Raw genomic sequence first — 19,024 nt, 5'->3', positions numbered from 1 at the left:
AGACTAAACTGACTGTCAGAGAAGCTAAGAAGCCTTGAGAATCCAAAAATCTGAATTATTCCAACTTGCTGTATTACAGAAACCTCCAGTTCTGCTGTGGGTTGTCTCTCTTCTGCTCAATTTTTGCTGCACTGCTGGTGAGCAGAAACAGCATTCTGCTCCTTCACTGTAGATTTTTCCCTCAGAAAGGTGTTTTGGTACAAAATGTTACAATAATACAAGTGAAGTATTACAGCATCAAAAATGAAATATTAATGTTACAAAATTACCAAAAATGAATTTCCTGCTCTTCACTCACTTTACCTTCCAGGGTCCTTCCCTTGGTGCTGCTCATATTTTAGGACTGGCAGCTTTTGTGATCCACTTAAGCGAATGCAGAGCTTTAATTCCTGGAGTGGAAGCCAATTTTGGGGTTTCTCAGGCTGTTCCTGGAAAGGCCCTTTCTGTTTCAGAGTACTGGAGCTCCTTGCTCGTGTGCAGGACAGAAGAGTCCTTTGCTTTCTGCTTGAGGTGAGATGGGGCACCCACCCCCTCCCTGCTCCCCCAGGTTTTTGGGATGCTGGGAAGGCTCCTGTGGAGGATTTCCAGAGTTTGTGGAGGGGGTTGGACCAACCTGACAATGGAGTTCTTTCCTTCTCTCTCTCAGGTTTTGTACTGCAGCAGCAGCTTATCTCATGTGCAAGTTCTCATCCTGTCCTCATGAAGATTTTTGTGCCTTGATTCCTCCTGGCCTGATTAAAAAGGTAAAAAGTTTTGCTCTAACTTATGAGGCAGTTCAGTCTCAGCCCAGTTCCCTGCTGCAGTCCCTGTGCAAATCCCTGTGTGGAAACCCATCTGTGTGCCCTCCCCTCTGAGCCCTTGGTGCTTCTGCTTGCTGGGCAGCCCCAGAGGAGCAGAGGTGGCTCTGGGGCTGGGTCTGGCACAGCCTCATGCAGGGTTGGTGTTTTGTTCCAGCTGCAGTACCTGGTGCCACGGCTGAGCTTGGAAGCTCGGGGAGTCCTGTGTGAGGACACCAGAGCTGCCCTGAGCTGGAGCTCCCTGTCCTGCCCCTCTCTGAACTACAGGAGAGCCAGCCTGTGCCTGTGGAAGCAAGCAGGCTTCCAAGAGCTCTTGAAGGAAAAGGCATTCCAGGTATAAATCTTTTCCATCACCCAAATTCACCCTCTAATTCTCACTTTTTTAGATCTGCCCTTTGCAATTTCCTTATTGGTGATCAAAGGCTTCATGTAGGAACTTAGTGCCTGAAAGTAAGAAGTAAATACCTGAAAAGCTGTCTGGCAGCTGAGTCATGAGGGGTGGGATGGGTGCTGCTGTTATTTGATGGGGATGATAAGGTAGAAAGACAAATCCAGAGGTAAAACTTTAGTGTCCTACTTGTTGGAAAAGCAGGAAGCTTGGCAAGCTATAGGAGCTCAGGAACTGCAGAGCAAAGGCCTGCCCATCACCCTGGCTCCCTGCTGTGCTCTCTGTGAAGTGATGGAGAGGCAAATAACTGGAAATCCTTGCTCTTCTGGTGCTTTGTCTAAATGCCAAAGTTCCCTGTACACCTTGGGTTGCCTGGCTCAGCCTCGCTCAAACCATCCCAGCTATTCCCTTTGTACCTCCCTCTGATTTGACAGACTCTCTTTTTTTAACCTACTTCCTCCAAAACCAGTTTGTCTTTGTGCAGAGGAGTTTGTGGTGTTCCTAGAATGACTCCCTGTGCTTGGCTGGCTCAGTGTCCAGGGCTGGAGCACCCCTGTGTTTATAACCTCTCTTTGATGCTCACAGCCTGTCTGACTGAGGTGCTGGGCTCATTTTACCTTTATTTCTAATAACACACGTCCATCCTGGTATCTGTGCTTGGAGGTGGTGAGTGTGTTTGGAAATGTCAAAGGGTGGGTGTGGGTGAGACAGGCTTTGTGGAGGTTCCATGAATTTTTGAAAGCCAGTAGGTTTTAGCTTGAAATTTTTTAGAAGAGAAACAGCACAGGAGCTTCCTTGGCTTGATGTCTCTTGTTTCATGTCTCTTAATCCACATGGGATTGTGTCTGGAGATGGAATGAAAGTGTGTTTTAGCTGGGCAGCAGGTGGCTGTGCTGCACAAGTGATTTCCCTTGCTGTTCTTCCCTGCTCCTAAATCCTGGCTTTTCCCAGCTATCTTTCAGAGAGTGGCTGCTGCTGGAGCTGGAAGTGTGCCCTGACAAGGACATTCTGTCTGCTTCAGAGAGGTAAGGGCCAAGGGGCTCTGCTGGAAAGGGAATAGTCCAAGAGTCTCCCATCAAAATTAAGGAAAAGCACTGAAGATCAGGAAGTAAATAAACAGTTGCTGCAGGATACAAATGCCTGTTGCCTGCTGTGGTTTGTCCTGAGTTCCAGCACTGCTGGAATGAGGTGTGTGTGTGTTTTTACTTGAGGAAAGCCAGGTTGGACAGGGCTTGGAGCAACCTGGTCTGGTGGGGTGTGGACTGGATGGGCTTTAAGGTCATTTCCAGCCCAAACCATCCCGTGGTTCTGTGAGGCTCACCCTGATGTTTCCAATCACTTGTCACAAACCGTCCCTGTTTCTGGAAGCCAGAGCTGGGTGGGGTCTGCTGGTGGACTCCTCATGCCTGTACTTACATGGTGCTTTTATCTGAGCACAAATCACTCCTCACTCTTGATGTGTGAGCTTCCATCTACATCAAGGGAAGGGCACCATTCCAACAGATTTCCCATCTCCTCCTCTTCCATCCTGCAGACAGGATTTCCATTACTGGGCCATCTATCAGAGGTACCTTCCTGCCCCTTCTGCTGCTGGTGGCTGTGATGGAGACCTGGAGAAGGCGTGTGGAGTCATCATCAATGCCATCCTGGACTCCTCCCAGAGGTATTCTGTGCCATGGCTTCCCTTTCTGCTGGCCTGAGGCTGTGCACTGGGAGCTTGTCCCCTCTGTGGGGCTGGGGAAGCCATTCCCTCCTGGTCTGGCTGGAGGGGCAGCTGGGAGGTGGCCCTGTGTGACTCACAGTCTGTGCATAAGCATCCTGCTTTAGGTGGCAGAGGGCTGGGGCTGCAGCCACAGCAGCCCTGTCTGGCTGTCTTTTTAAAGCTGACTTTGTACTCAGCTGTGTGTGGCCAGACAAACACCAATGCCCCAGGGGGAGTGGCTGGAGCTGGAAAATGAGGAGGGAGGTAGAGGAGAGCTGCTGTCTCAGCTACAGCTTATTTAAGGCACAATATTTGAGCTCTGTGTTCATCTGGAGCATCTGACTGTTTGAAGTGTGCTTTCCCCTGGGCTAGCAGGGTGAGTTCCCTCATGTCCTCTCATTTCAGGCTGGACCTGGGTGGCTGTGGCCACTCGAAGATGTCAGTCAGCCCTGAGATTCTCTGCAGGCTGCAGGTGATTTCAGACTGTCAGGTCCCTTGAACTTCACAAAGTGTTCCCTCATTCCTCACTGTTGGTGAGGCTCCATTCTGCTCTCACCTGTGAGGTGTGGGGATTGAGAGGGGCTCCTCTTGTTGGTCCCTGGTTCCTTCAGAGAAACAAAGAGGGTTTGAGAGCAGCCTGGTGTGTGGCCCTCACTGGTTTCCCCATCTCTCTGTTCAGGAGCTGGTGCTGGAGCTGAGGTGCAGGCCAAAGCTGCTTCCTGGCTGCTCAGCTGCCCAGAGACATTTCCTGTTTGAGATCCTCCAGGGAAGACTGACAGGCAGCCAGCAGGGATCTGCTCTGGGACAGCAGCTGTGGAGGCAGCAGGAGCTGCTGCTGCACAGGAGGTGAGAGCAGCTGGGATGCCTCCAGCAGCACTGCTGCTCAGGGCAGGCTGCTGTGTGCAGTGTCCTCCCCCCTGATTGCACAGCAAGTGACAGTGACACTGCATGTCCTGGGGACAGCTGTGCCAGGGATGTTTATTTATTTATTCCTGGCACCCACTGGAATTAGCTGTGTTTCCATGTGCCATCCTGGGCTAGCTCACCCTGCCAGGCTGGTCACACATCTTCATGGGGAGGCTGATTCTCACCCTGACACTAATCTCAGTTTTCATTCTTCCCTGCCCAAGGATTCTGGTTGGGCTCCCTGCATCCACCCTGATCTCCACGAGTTGGAAAGGGAACAGAACAGTCTTGGACTGTGACAGCTTCTTCTGTTTTGTGAACTCTGAGCTGGTAGGTGTGAGCCAAATGGTGATTGCTCATTGGTAAAGACCTTGAATTTGAATTTAGGGAAGGAGGTTGCATCCAAACTACCCAGAAAAGCTGTGACTACCCCAGCCCTGGAGCAACCTGGTCTGGTGGAAGGTGTTCCTGCCCATGGTCCTTTCCAACCCAAATCATTCCATGATTCTGTGACTTTGTGTTCATTCATTTGGAATTGTGGTGGCATTTGACACTATTAAGAGTAAATCCTGGTGAGTCACTTTGGTGAAGTGGGTTCCAGACAAACCTCCAGCATTTCTGTGGAGGCCTGGAAGGGGCTGAGCACGAGCCCTTCTCCAATCCCTCTGTCATGCAGGGCCTTGAACTGTTTTGCTGTAGAGTGAGATCCTCCTTATCCTCCTGAGAAACATCCAGGGACATCCCTGCAGCTTTTGGGAGAAGGTCATTTGACTGCAGATCCCTCAGGACCTGTGCTCCATGGAGAGCTGATTTCTATTTATTCATCCTGACTGGCCTTTCCAGGCCCTTCTGCATGTCACATTAGGCACAGCCAGAAACCTCTGCTCACCCCAAGGCTGTTCATCCATGTGCTGCTGCCCTGCTGGACTCGTGGGTGCAGGCTGTGCAGCTCAACTCTGTGGGAGTGCCTGACCTAAAATCCACATTCTGCATCAGGGTCTGTGCTGTCCTTGTGCCAGACACCCAAATGCTCTTAGGAAATCCTGTTCCAAAGGGAAGGAATGATGGTTTTGTTTCCCTCTCCATGTTTTCCTGCAGAAGAACGTCTGTTCCAGAGGATATGCACTCTCCTACGACATCACAGCTCACTTCTTCAGGGTAATGCTGCTTTTGTCCTCTCCTCCCTGTCCCTGCTCAGGGCTTCCCTCCTGCCACACGAGCTGTCCCCTTTGCACCCTCCTTTGGAGAACTCTTGATGGAATTCCAACAAGAGCAGCAACCAGGAAAATGGGGGGAGCAGCAGGAGGAAGTGGTGGTGGAGGTGAATTTTAATACAATGCAGCAAAGCAGGTGGGGGAAGGAGCTGCTGGGAGATGCTGCTTTTGCTGAGCCGTGCTGACCCCTACAGTTATCTCTGATCAGTTTACACTGCTCAGAGAGGGACTTGGAGCAGCAGGGATGATGTGTGGAGCCATCCTGTCATTTGTCCTGTTCCAGGGGCTGCTGAGTGCCAGCCTGGATGTGAGGATGCAGCAGGAGGGGTCAGCGAGGCTCTCACCAAGTGTCAAACCAAGTGTCCCGTGGTGCTCCTCTCTGCAGCGGTGACTGATCTCATTCTGCTTCTCTGCTTTTGGGACAAATCCAGCACCAGCTCAGAGAGCTTCTGTCAAGCACTATCCAAGTGTAACATTCAACAGAAGCTCTTAGAGCTTTGGGAAATTTGCAGGGTGTTTTTGAGCCCTTGGTATCACTGATCCCAGCTCTGGGCTCCTTGGGGTTGCCACAGGGGCTGTGCAGAGTGGGGAGCTGGGAGGTTTGTGCTGGTCTCTGGTGGTGGTGGTTGTTACATCACAAGTGACCCAAAATGCCCCAAAATCCCAGGTTTTATTCTCTGTCCTGTGTGTAACTCCTGGTGTACAGTTTTTCACAGGAACCACGTTTTGGTGCATGTGTTGAGCATGGCCATCACTTTGTGGAACAGTTCTTTCATTCTGACTGGTCCTGCCAGAGCAGTCCCAGGGCACCCTGGTGTGAGCATGGTCTCAAGTGACCCTCTGCATTTCCAGACGTGAAATTTCTGATGTGTACAGCTTGGGCTTTTTCACTAAGGGGAGAAAATCCCCTTTCTCTGAGTACCTGGCTGTACACTGCAGCCAACCACCAAGCTAATGCTGCTGCTTTCCACCTTTGTCCCCAGCTTTGGTGGCCAAGGCTGGAGCCAGTGCTCTGCTCTCAGTGGAAGAGACTCTTTGGGGCTCCACTTGCAGAAGGACTGGACAGACTGAGGGGCTGCCACGGCTCCAGCACCAGGTGTGTGTGAGGATGGAGCAGGGAGCTGCTCTGCTGCAGGCTGCAATGCTCAGGTGGGAGGACAGCTCTGGACAGACCCCTCTGGAGGTTTAAACTCAACATGGGTCTGATAATGATTGAGTCTGGCCCTGTGTGTATGTGGGTCAGAGTTCTTCCCCATAAGGAAAAGGGAATCTCTGCAGAGGAGGCTGGAGGCAGAGTCCTGCTTAGGCAAAGCCTTAGCACCACATTGAGACATTCCTGGGAGCTGCCACACCCTTTACTCCCTGGATTTGGGGAATCTGGGCTCCTGAAGCTGCTCACTGGCTGCTTGCTTCCTTCCTTACCTCTCCTTACACTGTCAGTGCCCTGCAGCTTTTCTCCAGAAGCTGGGAATTTATGGAAGAATCTCCTTGCAGGTTATGGCAGGTGATAATCACATGCTTCTGTAGTATAGAGTTACTGCCTGTCCAACTCTGATAAAAGAGATTTGGGAATGCTTCTGTCTGCTTCTAGACTTTGGCTTTTTTACAACTGGGAAAACAAAATGGAGAATGATTTATTTTCTTGTCCCAGTCACAATCTTGCACCTTTGCCCAAGTCCCAATTTCCACCTCATTCACAGCAGTGCTTTTTTCCCTTTTTATGTCCAAACCTATGACAAGTTTGTTCTGTTTCCAGGTTTCTTTGTTCAGGAGCAGTTTTCCCTGTCTCTGACCCCCCTTGGCTCTCAGCTGCATTCCTCCATGGTGCCATCCTGCAGCAGTCACCTCGAGGACGAGGCAGAGGGCACTGGAGAGGCTGGGGACTGACACAGAGCAGGCAAGGCTGGGTGCATTTTATGTGTCTGCTCTTCCCTACACCTGAAACCCAGGAACAGGAGGTCTTTAACTGGAGAAGTTGTCCTGGGATAGTGCTGCATCCCTGGTAATCCCATTGGGAAATTTTGCTGGTGGATAGTTGATAAAAGGGCTGTAAATTGCCAGTTGCTGAATTCTTATCCTGAAGGCAAAGTTGTTTCAAGCTTAAACTTTTACCTCAGACTCTGGCTCCTGTGAAGTCTGGGAGGGCTGTTCAGCTTTATAAACTGGAGCTGGAGAGAGCCCTGCAGAGGCAGAGAGCTTGATCCCTGGTGCCAGGATTCCCTCTCCTGCAACAACAGCAGTCCTTGTGGATTTTAGCTGGGGTGACTTGGCTGGAGAGTTAAGGAGACGCAGGAAGTTTGTGAGACAGCAGTGCAGGCGTTCTAAGGGCTCTGGGATTCCCAGAGACAGATTTCCTGAGGGTTTTCTCAAGTCTGGTCCAGGAAATGGCTCTGTCCCCTCAGTGCAAGGGGAGGGCTCTGCCGAGGAGCCTGGGCTGCTGCCTGGCACCTCTGGCTGTTGGTTTTCCAGGGAAGAGCCAGGTCAGAGCTCAGCATGAGGAGTGCCCTGTGCCAGAGGCTCACAGGTGACTGTGCTGAAGTGGAACCTGGGCCTTGTGTTTACTCTGGAGGTTTTATTGCAGCTCCTCTTCCTGTGGGCTTGACTCCTCCACTGTTTGTACTGGTCTGGAGCCAGGAACTGCCAGTCAGAGCCTGGTGTCACTGAGTGCACTTGGCACAACTGCAGCTTTCACCTCAGGATTCCTGGAGAGTGCCAGGGGGAGAGGGAGCCCTGTGATAACTGGGGGTAACTGGTGAAACTCTCTGTGGTTGATCCAGGTCCAGTGTGGGATGTACCTGGTGAAATGTTTATGTTCCCTGACTGAAGGCCAAGTTCCAAGTGACCACCAGGCACAACTAACAGGCAGCCTCTTCTCCTTGCAGCTCCTTGTTGCTCTGCTGTTCTTCTCACTCCTGGATCTCATCTCAGCCAGAATAGCACCAAAGGTGAGCTCAGCCCCAAGGGAATTCTCATGACACTGAATGTGTCTGATCAGCTTGGTTTGCTGCCCAAAATTCTTTGTAGCAGCCCTGGGAAGGCTGGGAGCTTGTTCTGCCAGGAGGAGAGATCAGCAACACCCCAGACAAGCCTGCTGAAAGCCCTTCTGTTCCCATCAGATTAAACCTGTGTTTTCTTCTCACTGACATTATCTCCCTTTCACTACTTTTATTTCTCCTCCTGGATGATTTACTATTTCAGTTTCCTGTTCAGACTTTACACCTCCCAGGTAGTGCAGGAGCCTTATCTCTCTCAGCTTTTGTGTAGCATCTCACATCTGTCAGATGATGTTTTTCCTCAGGCTGGAATGTGGTACTCCACAGGAGAAGGGCTGCCCAGGAAGGAGGAGCATTAGTTTCCAAATGGTTTAATGCTATTTAGTGAAGGAGCAAAGATGACAGGCTGCCTCCAGCAGCTGCCTGCCCTGAGCATCCTGCTGCCTGTGAAGGCTTGCTTCTGTCCCTTTGCTGTCACCTCAGCTTTGAAGTGCAGCCATTTGGGGAGTCACCTCACAGATGGGATCAGGGAGCAGATTCAAGGCAAAAATAACCATTTGGTCTCAGTCTGCCCGTGGGAGAGTCTGGGGAAGAGCCAGGGAGGAGAGAAACATCCTGAGCAGACAGAGCTGGGAGCTTAATGCATGTGAAATGAGTAATGAAAAAAGAAACCCCACAATAATCCCAAGACATGTCCCTAGAAAGGTTAGAGGGGACAGGAGCTGCTCCAGTAGGATGGGTGCAGGATGTGCAGTGGTCTGTTGGTTAATCCAGGCTGGATTTGGCTTGGAGCAACCTGGTTTTGTGGAAAGTGTCCTGCCCATGACAGAGGGGTGGAATTGGGTGATCTTTAAGGTCCCTTCTAACCCAAACCATTCCACAATGCAGCCTGGTTTGGTAAGGAAGCCACTACCTTGCTCTGGTGCCTGATTCCCCTGGGGGAATCCAGGCTCCCAGGTGAGGGGAAAGACTTGGGGTAAATTCCTGAGGTCCTTTAGCAGAGCACTTCATGTGGGGGTTCCACAGCCCAGAGAAATGAGACCTCTCCTTTCTGACACCCAGGAAGGAGTGGATTTTCAGACGTCCCTGGAATGGTCCCTGGAGATCCTGCAGTGCCTGGAAGAGAGGAGCACATCCTGGCCACTCCTCTTCCATTCTGCAGAGAGAGGTGAGTCCTGTCCCCAGGGGTGGAAGGAGAGGTGCCCCATCCCTTGGGTTGGAGAAGGGCTGCTGGGCCTTTGGAAGCAGCACAGAAAACTCTTGTGGGAAAGCTGAGAACATCCTGCTTCTGTCCCAGAGTGTGGCAGACCCAAGTGATGATCAGGAATGACTGAGCTCAGTGTTGTTCTGCTCGTAGAGAAAGCCTGAGGGGACAACTTGCTTCTCTTGCTGGTCACCCCCCACAAGCACCCATTTATTGTGGTCTGGAAGGAAACCACAGCCCCTGTGGTGCTCCAGGAGTATGGAAGGTGAGGTGAGGCCCTCTGCAGGTGCTCAGTGCTTCTCCCTGTCCTTGCAGACCCTGGGAAGTGGCGCGTCCTGCGCAGCGCGGCCTCGGAGCGGCACACGGCTGCTGCCCCTGGCGTTCTACAGGTACTGCTGGGCTGGGCACTGAGGGGCATGTGGGTGATGGTTGGCATCCACAGCAGCTGCCATGGAGGTAACAGCACTGCTGGCCTGCAGGAGAGCACAGTTTCCTGAGCTGTGCAGGACAGAACACCTCATCAGGGCACAATGCTGTTTGAGTAAGAAAAAGAACTTTGCCAGAAGTGTCCCTTCAGCCTCGTGCTCCAAACACAAGGTTTTGGAGCTAACTTTGCATCCTGGGGTGGCCCTGTGCTCAGTGGGACTCAAATCAGAGCAGCAGCTGTGTTTGCCTTGTGCCTGTGACCCCCATGGACCCAGAGCTGACAGAGCCCATGTGTGACCCCCTCCAGCCTCACCCCCTGCTTCCACCGGGAGCTGCTCCAGCGGGATCCCACCTTCCTCAGCGTGGCTCTCCAGATGTACATCCAGCTGCTCCAGCTCTTTGTGGAAGGGGAAGTCCTGCCACAGTCTGATCGAGACCCCACAGGGCAGGTAAGCAAAGCCTGGATTCTTTTTTGCTCCTATCACAGATTCCCAGAATGGTTTGGGTTGGAAATTACTTTAAACTTCATTCAGTTCCACCTCCGGCCACAGGCAGGGACAGCTCCCATTATCCCAGGTTGCTCCAAGCCCCATCCAGCCTGGTCTTGGACACTTCCAGGGATCCAGGGGCAGCCACAGCTTTTCTGGGCACCCTGTGCCAGGGCCTGCCCCCTCACAGAGAAAAATTTCTTCCTAATATCCAGTCTAAATCTACCCCTCTCCAGCTTGAAACCTCTTGTAACTGATCCTGTTCTTTAGCTCTTCCCCTGCAGCAGAACTTGCAGGATCCCTCTTGTTCCCACCTTCCTGTGCAGAGCAGGGGAGCTTGTGCAGGTTCCTCATCCCCTGGGGCCTCCCAAACCCCCAAAATCCCCTGCCCTCTGAGCTGTGACAGCCTGGGCTGTGGGTTGTGGCTCCTGCTTCCCTTCTGAAGCAGGGATTGGGCTGAGGGTGATGTTTTACCTCCATGTCTCTCCTGTGTGGTGCAGGATCCCTTGGAGCTGATCTCTGCAGCCCGGCAGTTCCTGCTGGGAGCCATCCCACGCTGCCCTGCCCAGAGCTTTGGGAACATCCAGCTGGTACGTGCAGCTCTCCTCCCTTTTCTCCCAGTGTGTGAGCTGGGAGTGCTGCTGTGGCTCCTTCGGGCACTGATCCTGCGGCTGTGCCATGCCCCGAGTGTCCCTGGCCCAGCTGGGAGCAGGGGGACACCTGGTGCTCAGCCCTGGCTCCTCCACCGCTCCCAGCACATCAGACCTGCCCTCGTGTGGCCATTGCTGCCCGCTCTGTGTCAGGCACAGCCACAGGCAGGAGTGGAAGTTTCCTCCTCTGCCTGTGCTTGGCTGAGAAGGCACCAAAATGCCCCAGTGTTGCTGGAACTGGCTTTGAGGCAGCACAAGCAGATCTAAACTGGCTCCCTGCCCTCTCCCCAGCTCCTGAGCACCTGTGACGAACTCGACCCGGAGCTGGGAGCTGCTCTCAGCACTTCTCACAGCCTGCTGTGGACATGGAGCTGGAGGAAGGGCTGGAACTCTTCTGAGGAATGGACTCAGCCCCACACCTCAGTTACACCTAACACAAGGAGCCACCTTTCTCACCTGCCCCATTTTTTTTCAAATTACTTTGTAAATAATTTATTACAAGCATAACCATGAAGCTCTTGTTACAATAAAAAGTAGGTTACAAATTTTCAGTTTAGACTTGCTTTGGGACTCATAATTATGTTGTTGGGGTTTTTTTTCTTGTTTTTTTTTTTCTTGTTTTCCAAAACAAAATGTCTCCTTAAAGTTGTCCCACTGTCCTCTGTCCCCCTCGAGCCCCTGGGGGCACCTCTGTGCAGGCAGGGAACAGTTGTGGCCAACTTGGTTTCTACAACGTGTGCGTGGGGCTGGGACACGAAGGGGTCCCTTCCCCTGGGATTAGACACTCTTAGTACAACACTGCTGAATCAGATGTGAGCATGGAAATCACTGCATGAGAACAAGCCTTTTCTGAGCAAGCTGAAGCTAATTCCACAGAGTTCTTTGGGAGACTAAAACGTAGATTAAAAATCTCCACTGCCAAAACGGCTTCTACAGGGCTGGGAACTGATCCCCGTGCCCTCAGGTGGGCTCAGGCTCTGCAGTCACTTCTGGCTTCACTGCCTGGCCTTCTGCAGTCCCTGAAGTAGTGAGGAGGAGGATGGGCTCTGGCTCCAGCGGCTTGGCTTTGTCCTGAGTCTGGGTCAGAGGGTGCACCATGGACATGTGCACGTTGAGGTTGTGAGCCTTCTCGAAGCGCTTCCCGCACTGGTCGCAGGCGAACTCCAGCTCGGCCTCGGCTTTGTGTTTGGTCATGTGGTACTTGAGGGACGCGCGCTGGCGGCACTGGAAGCCACAGATCTCACACCTGCCGAGGGCAAAGGGGGCTCAGCACCAGCCTGGGGCTGCCCCACTCGGCCTGGGACAGCGCTGGGGCTGGGGCAGGTGTTGGAATGGACATTTCATTGAAATCACAGAATTTGGAGTGGTTTGGGTGGGAAGGGACCTTAAAGCACATCCCATCCCACCCCCTGCCAAGGGCAGGGACACCTTCCACTATCCCAGGTTGCTCCAAGCCCCATCCAACCTGGCCTTGAATACTTCCAGGGATGGGGAGTCCACAACCTGTGCCAGGGCCTCACCATCCTCACAGCAAAGAATATCTTTTCAATACCCATTTAACTCTGCCCTTTAGCACTGAGAAGCCATTTCCCCTTGTCCTTGTTCCAAGTCCCTGTCCAGCTCTCCTGGAGCCCCTTTAGGCACTGCAAGGAGCTCTAAGGTCTCCCTGGAATCTTCTCCAGGCTGAACACACCCAGCACTCTCCTCATGAGCCTCTCTGATAGCAGTGCCCTGTGACCCTCTCCTCATTCATTCTCTTTAAAGCAATCCAGCCAGGACGCTGTCAGCTACTAGCAGGGTTTGTATCCCAGAATTACAGTGCCAGGGTCAGTGACTGATGCCTCTGATCCCTGCTGGAATCACTTACTGCAGGGGCTTTGCTCCCGAGTGCCGCATCTGATGGACCGAGAGGTGTTTGCGTTGCTTGAAGGTCTGCCCACACTCATCACAGATATAGTTCCGTACCTCTGCCACGGGAAACACGACAGTCCACACATCCTGCCCAGCTCCTGCAGTGAGCCCCACACACACAGCTCCCTCAGGAGCCTGAACCCCTCCCCTGCCTCATGTCCCCTGCACAACAGCTTGTTCCACGTTCACAGGCACACAGGGAGTGCTTTCCCTGTGCCCCCAGAGCTCAGCACCTCCAAACAGGGTGCCAGGGTGTGTGTGCCCCACCAGCTGCTGGGACACACCTGTGTGGATGAGCCTGGACACACCTGTGTGGATGAGCTTGACGTGCCGCTGTAGGTACCGGTCGATCATGAACACTTTGTTGCAGCCAGGGTGAGGGCAGGGCCTCTCCCGCACCTCCTCGTGGTGCTCTTTGATGTGTTTCTGCAAAGCAAGGACAGAGCTTCTGACAGGAACAGCCTGGATCCCCAGACACCGAGACCACCACGTGCAAAACCAGGATTTGCACCCCAATCTACTTTATCTGGACACAGTGCAGCCTGTTGCAAGGGCTGCTGTGAGCCAGTGGCAGGAGACACAGGGAGAGCCAGAGCACATTTGGAAAAAGCCAGGACTTCCAGCAGGCTGCTTTTAGTGGCTCACTGCCTCCTGCAGCATGGGATGGGGAATTAAACCCAGCAGAGATCCTCTGCTCACATGAAGTGGCTCCAGAGTGCTGGGAGCCACCAGTGTGGGACAGGAGCAGAGTCTGTGCTCACCTTCATGCCATCAGCCCCTCTGTAGACAGCAGTGCAGCCCTGGTAAGGACACTTGTAGATGGTGGGCAGCTCCTCCCTGCAAGCAGAGACGTGTGAGGTGCTGTGGGTGTGGGGCTGCAGCCCAGCCCAGCCCTGACAGACCCTCCTTACCGTTCACATTTGATCTTTTTTTTCCAGCCCGGCTTAGGCCCCGGCTTCTTCCTTATTTTGGGCTCTTCCGCCTTCTTTGCTTCTTTACTGTCGCTTTTCTTGCCAGAAACCCTCCAAGAAAGAACCAGGACAGTGGTTTAAGACTTGATCTTGTTTTAGAGCACCAAAGTGTCCCCAGCTGTTACAGGTGACTGTGACCTGGCAGAGCAGGAGCACACACAGCCCCAGGTGCAGGAGCTGGGCTGTGGCTGTGCCAGGCTGGGGGTGAGGCCCAGCCAGTTTAACCCAGTGGGGAGCTTGGGGGCATCTCTGGGGAACAGAGCCATAAGGAAGGACACATTGGCCCCATGGGGGTGGGCACCAGCCCCCACCCACCCTGAGAGCCCCTTACTTCTTCTCTGGGTAAGGCTCGAAGGAGTCATCTGAAGATTGCACGTTTCTCTTCTCGCTTTCATCGTCACTCAAGAAGTCCCTGAGAGAGAGAAGTTGCCCTTTACCAGCGTGACTTTGGGCTGACCCTGGGCACCAGCAGTTCCCCATTCCCAGCACATCCATCTCCCCCACAGCACAGCACAGCTCCACATGTTCTCCTCCCCACAAAGCAGCGCAGGTGAACGCAGCAGAGACCCAAATCAGGTCCTTTTAGGGCTAAATCTCTGCAAGAATAATCAAACCACTGTCAGCAGAACAAAAAAAGGGCTGTTACTGAAAGGATCTATTCATGGGTGAGGGATGTGGCTGCCGCTTCCTCTACTGGGAAAAGGAATTTTGTGGAGCAAGAATGTCACACAATTGCCTGGTGCAGGTTAGTGAAGGTTTCTGGTCATTCTGTAGTCCCTGAAATGTATTTTTGAGGATTTTGGATTTTTCTTTTTCCTCTTTTTAGGCCTTAAGCCACACAAGAAGCAATTCATTCCTGAAGACAGGAAATAGGCAATAAATTGCTGCGGCCCTTTTCATGTCCCAGCTGACAGGCTCAGTTGACACCAGTCACTCTGCACTTGGCCCTTTAGACTCGGAATGTCTGGATTCATGTGTTTACAGCCCCATTCCAAACACCTGTGTTGGACTGAGCCAAACCCTTGCTCAGAACAGACTGTGGAGCTGCCAGGTCCCTCCTGCTCCTGTTTCCCAGGGAATGGCTCTCCCTGGGAGCAGGAGGGGTGGTTTCTCCACGTGCCACCCCGTGCCTGCATTCCCACTCCCACTGCTCTCCCGCCAGCCCCAGCCACAGAGGGGAACTGCCCGGGGTTGGAGCAGCAGCTCCCAGCACGGCTCCTTCCCCAGCACAAGAGAGGGGACAACACAGGGCCAGGATTGCTGGAAGCAGCCCACAAACACGGAGCACAGGTGTGTGCAAACCCCCCAGAGCAGAGCTCAGAGCCTCAGTGCCATGAGCTACGTGAGGGCTGCGGCAGAGGCGCCGCTCCGAGCCCCCGGTGCGGGTGGAGAAAGAGCTCTCCAGCATGGGGAGTTCCCACTGGCAAAGAAGACATTTAGGCTATTTTAAACCCACTCTTCTCTCACCCCTCAGAAAGGTCACTGAACTCGTCTTTTACCCGCTCATCCGACGTTGCAGACAGAACCTGCTTCCCACTCAACTGTCCTAGGGAATGAAGGAGAACACGGTGCGTTACAAGGAAAAGCAGCAGACCCAGGCTCTGGGGGAACAGGTGCTCCATGGCAATCAGTGACTGCTTAAACCCAACTGTCCCCTGTCCCACAGCTCTCCCTGTGCTCCACCCTGAGCCTGCAGCTCCCAGGAGCAGCTTTGGGTTCCTTCTCTGACAGCTGTAACTGGAAGACTTGTCCCCAGGCAAGTCCCAGCCGCCATTCTTGTGTCCAGCAGCAAACACGTTCCACTTCTGGAACTAAAAATGGGTGTTAATTCCATGCTTCTGGAAGTGGTGTTTGGGGCACCCAGCCCAGACCCACTCAACCCCTTTAGGGACAGAAGGGCCTCCTAGGATTCAAGCAGCAGCTGCTGCACAGCAGGGAAACCCCAACTTCAGGGTCAGGCCAAAAGAAAGGTGGTAAAGATGGTGCTGAGGAACCAGTGACCATCCTATATCACCAGGAAGAGCCTGGCAGCAGGGTCTCCCCTCTCTTAGAAGGGGAACACCACACAGGGCCAGGAGTATGACCCTGTGCTCCCCTGTCCCTTCTGCACAGCTCAGGATGCTCCTCCCTGATCAGAGGCCAATCTCTGAGCACTTCCCACAAGGATCTGCACCCCTCCTTGAAGAACAGCAGTCTCCAAGGAGAGGCCCTGTCGCTTCCTGGCCACCTCTCCAGCTCCCTGTCCATCCCCTGAGGCTGGGAGGGAGATCAGGAAGCAAACCCCTTACCTGTGGCAGTGCTCAGTGGGGACAGGGGCTGCGGCAGGGCCTGTTCCCGGACGGAGGCCGCGCCGTCCAGCTGCGAGGGAGAGGGCTCCCTGTCCTGTGGCGGCTCGCTCTCCACGTTCAGTGGCACCGCCGTGGTCCCTTTGCTGGCGGGCTGCTGGCAAGGAGCTGTCCTTACAGGAGCATGCTGGGCTTTGGGAGCAGGAACAGCCTCGGCATTGTCTGCCCCGGCCCCGTTGTCAGTCAGGCGCTGCTGCGCCGTGCCCTTGCTCCACTCGCGCTTGACGGCCAGGGCGGTGTCGAGCAGCACGGAGCTGCAGTCCGAGTCCGTGTCCATGACGTAGTCGTGGCCGTCGCCGCAGCCCCAGACGGCGCGGATGATGCCGCAGTACTCGGAGGAGAGCACGCTGCGCAGCCCGGGCACCGAGGCGCAGCTCCCGGCGTGGGTGTGCGTCCACGTCACCAGGCTGTGCAGGCACTGCGGGCTGGACGTGATCAGGTCAACTGGCCAGGGGAGAGCAGCACAGTCAGGTCTGGGCACGGAGGGGACATGGAGGGGACAGGGATGTGGATCTGCTCTCCCCAGGGCTGCACACAGAGGGCTGCAGGGCAGTGCCAGCACCTGCCAGAACCACTGAGGCTGGAAATGACCTCTGAGGTCACTGAGTCCAACCCATGACCAAACATCACCCTGACAGCCAGACCAGAGCACTGAGTGTCACATCCAGTCTCTCCCTCTAGGGACAATGGCTCCACCACCTCCCTCCATCATTCACAGCTGAAAGGGTTAATTCCACTTGTCCCCAGTGTCCAACAGCACTGACACCTAAATCTGCTCTGCCTGCTTTCCCCACCCCAAGGTGAGCCTCTGTTGGTTTGGCCCAGCTCAGGAAGGTGAAGATTCTCCTGGGAAGTCAGAGTGAGGAAGGAGAACCATAACCAGCTGTGCTGAAGGATGCCAGAACCTCCCAAGATTGGTCATTTCTCACCACCCATCAACCCCAGCCGGTGGTGTGGAAGAAAAGAAGAAGAGTGGGCACTCACCCAGGCAGGAGGCACCTCCTTCCATACCCGGCTGCGCCTGGACCCCGCTGCTCCTGCAAAAACCAGAGCGGCACAGTGGGGTTTGGGACTCATGGAGGGAACACACAGCAACACACAGCAACCCGGCACGGTGCTGCTCCCGGGAGGGAAGAAAGGCCACGTACTTTCCTTTGGACTTGGCGTGGCCCGTGGGCGAGGCATTCACCCTCTGGATGAAGGTGCGGAGGACGCTGCGGCACTTGTAGAACTGGGCATGGCATTTCTTGCAGACGAACTGTGGCAGCGCGGGGTCCTGCCGCACCGCCACTCCCACCAGCCGCTGGAAGTCAGCAAAGAACACCTGGTCCACCCGCCGCTGCTTCTCCGAGTTCTCGCCCAGCACGGGCACCTTCCCGAAGGCATTGCGCAGGCTCCGCGAGGAGAACTTGCCGTGGCACAGGCGGCAGTAGCCGGTGCTCAGGGCTCTGCTGATTCCTGCTGAGGAGGAGTGAATGTGGCTGCTGAGGGATGGCATTGATGCACCCAAAGGTGTTCCCCTCCCCTCCATCCCAGCTGCCTCCTTAGCGCTGCCTTCAGCAAAGCATGGAAAATCCAAGCAGGAAAAGACCCTTCTGACAGCAGCTGACCCAAAATCCAGCCTTCTGGCCCCAGTGGCAGAGCCTCCCGTGTTGTGATGTTCCCAGGACTCTGCCAATGCCATCCTTCGATTTCAGCAGTTCTTTTATCTCCCAAGTATTTACAGCTGGCACTGTGACCCTTGGCTGCCCCAGTGCTGGCTCACTCAGCTCCCCATTAGTGCCCTGGGGTGAGGCAGCTCCTGACCCGGAATAGCGGGGCAGGATGCAAAGTGTCACCCAGCTCACTGACCTGCAGCATCCCCACTCTGCAATAATCTCCATCCCTCCCACCAGTGTGAAGGGAGCCTTGAGCACAGCCCCTGATCCAACCCAGCTGTGCTCCGAACCTGCGGTGGGAGTGGGCTCCCCTGCTGGGGGAGCGATGGGGGTCTCACCACACCCCGCGGGGCTGCTGACAGTGGTGGGACAGGGTGGCACATCCTTGGAGAGTGTGTTGGGGGTTGTGAGTGCCCCGGGTGCCACCCGCTGTCCCGGGCAGCGCCGCTGTCACAGCACCCGCTGGAGATCCCGCTTATCTCCCGCCCCAGCTGCAACACATTCGGTATCAGCCACCCCAAACCGGGATGGCGGGAGGGTCCCGCTCACCCCCAAACCCCAAACAGCACGGCGGGGGCGTCCACACCACACTCACACCGGGATGGAGGGAGGGTCCCGCTCACCCCCAAACCCCAAACAGGACGGCGGGAATGTCCACACCACACTCACACCGGGATGGAGGGAGGGTCCCGCTCACCCCAAAGCGGAGCAGGCACCGGCCGAGCACCCCGAGTTAACGGGAGGCTCCCCCGCTCTCCCTCCCCGTGTGCCCAATTCCTCCTTACCTCGCCGTTACCAGCACTGGCATGCTCGGTGTTTCAGGGGGGAAGAAACTCCACACAAACGGGTAAATTCTGACCGAGCCCCGGGCCGGGGGTTCTGACCCGGCAGCGCGGAGGGAGCCCCGCCGCACCGAGGGCTCGCCCGTACCCGGTGCTCGCAGCCCGTACCCGGTGCTCGCAGCCCGTTCCGGTGCCGCCCGGTCCCACCAGCGACCCCGCAGCGGCTCCGGCCCCGGGAAAGCGACTCCAGCCGTGCCCCCGCTCCCCCCGCCCCGGTCCCCGCGCTCGGGCCTCACCTGCCTCCGGTGCGCAGGCGGCGGCCGCGGGGGGCTCGGCGGGCTCGGTGCCGCGGGCGGCCGTGCCGGGGGTCCGGCGGGGCGCGGGGGGGGCCCGGGGGCCGCCCGGGGCCGCCAGGAACCGCCCGCGCCGATCGCGCTTCATCGTCCCCGCCGGGCCCGGCGGCTCCGCCCGCCCGCAGCGCCCCCGCCGGCCGGGGGGACCCGCCGCGCCCGGTCCGTCCCGCCGCGCTCCGGCCGGGCCCGCGGCCCCCAGCGCGCCGTTCCGGGCGGCCCCGCGGCCATGGCCGCGC

General features: G+C 55.4%; 2 protein-coding genes across 2 annotated transcripts in view; one reads left to right on the top strand and one right to left on the bottom strand.

The window, feature by feature from the left end:
• LOC117001670 (Fanconi anemia group A protein-like) overlaps window positions 1–11,233 on the top strand; it is a 31,571-nt gene extending 20,338 nt beyond the window's left edge. The window contains 22 exon segments of the mRNA XM_033070136.2: window positions 311–510; window positions 647–743; window positions 955–1,131; window positions 2,137–2,210; window positions 2,720–2,848; window positions 3,293–3,359; window positions 3,567–3,733; window positions 4,018–4,123; window positions 4,892–4,951; window positions 5,291–5,309; window positions 5,312–5,394; window positions 5,991–6,103; window positions 6,764–6,867; window positions 6,870–6,904; window positions 7,890–7,952; window positions 9,063–9,168; window positions 9,520–9,565; window positions 9,567–9,593; window positions 9,938–10,079; window positions 10,619–10,708; window positions 11,060–11,102; window positions 11,105–11,233. Of these exon segments, the coding sequence (XP_032926027.1) occupies window positions 311–510; window positions 647–743; window positions 955–1,131; window positions 2,137–2,210; window positions 2,720–2,848; window positions 3,293–3,359; window positions 3,567–3,733; window positions 4,018–4,123; window positions 4,892–4,951; window positions 5,291–5,309; window positions 5,312–5,394; window positions 5,991–6,103; window positions 6,764–6,867; window positions 6,870–6,904; window positions 7,890–7,952; window positions 9,063–9,168; window positions 9,520–9,565; window positions 9,567–9,593; window positions 9,938–10,079; window positions 10,619–10,708; window positions 11,060–11,102; window positions 11,105–11,166 (2,010 nt within the window). The 3' untranslated portion in view covers window positions 11,167–11,233.
• A 45-nt stretch (window positions 11,234–11,278) lies between these two features.
• Window positions 11,279–18,876, bottom strand: LOC117001671 (zinc finger protein 276-like). The gene is made up of 11 exons (XM_033070137.2): window positions 18,732–18,876; window positions 17,144–17,453; window positions 16,980–17,032; window positions 15,939–16,439; window positions 15,118–15,196; window positions 13,982–14,062; window positions 13,591–13,701; window positions 13,441–13,516; window positions 12,988–13,105; window positions 12,636–12,735; window positions 11,279–12,014 (listed from the first exon to the last, which is right to left on the bottom strand). The coding sequence occupies exons 1-11, from the start codon at window positions 18,874–18,876 to the stop codon at window positions 11,729–11,731; spliced, it is 1,860 nt and encodes a 619-aa protein (XP_032926028.1). The 3' UTR covers window positions 11,279–11,728.
• Window positions 18,877–19,024: the final 148 nt, after the last annotated feature.

Source organism: Catharus ustulatus, chromosome 11 (assembly GCF_009819885.2).
Source record: "Catharus ustulatus isolate bCatUst1 chromosome 11, bCatUst1.pri.v2, whole genome shotgun sequence".
Taxonomy (NCBI): domain Eukaryota; kingdom Metazoa; phylum Chordata; class Aves; order Passeriformes; family Turdidae; genus Catharus; species Catharus ustulatus.
This window is presented reverse-complemented; position numbering and strand designations above follow the sequence as displayed.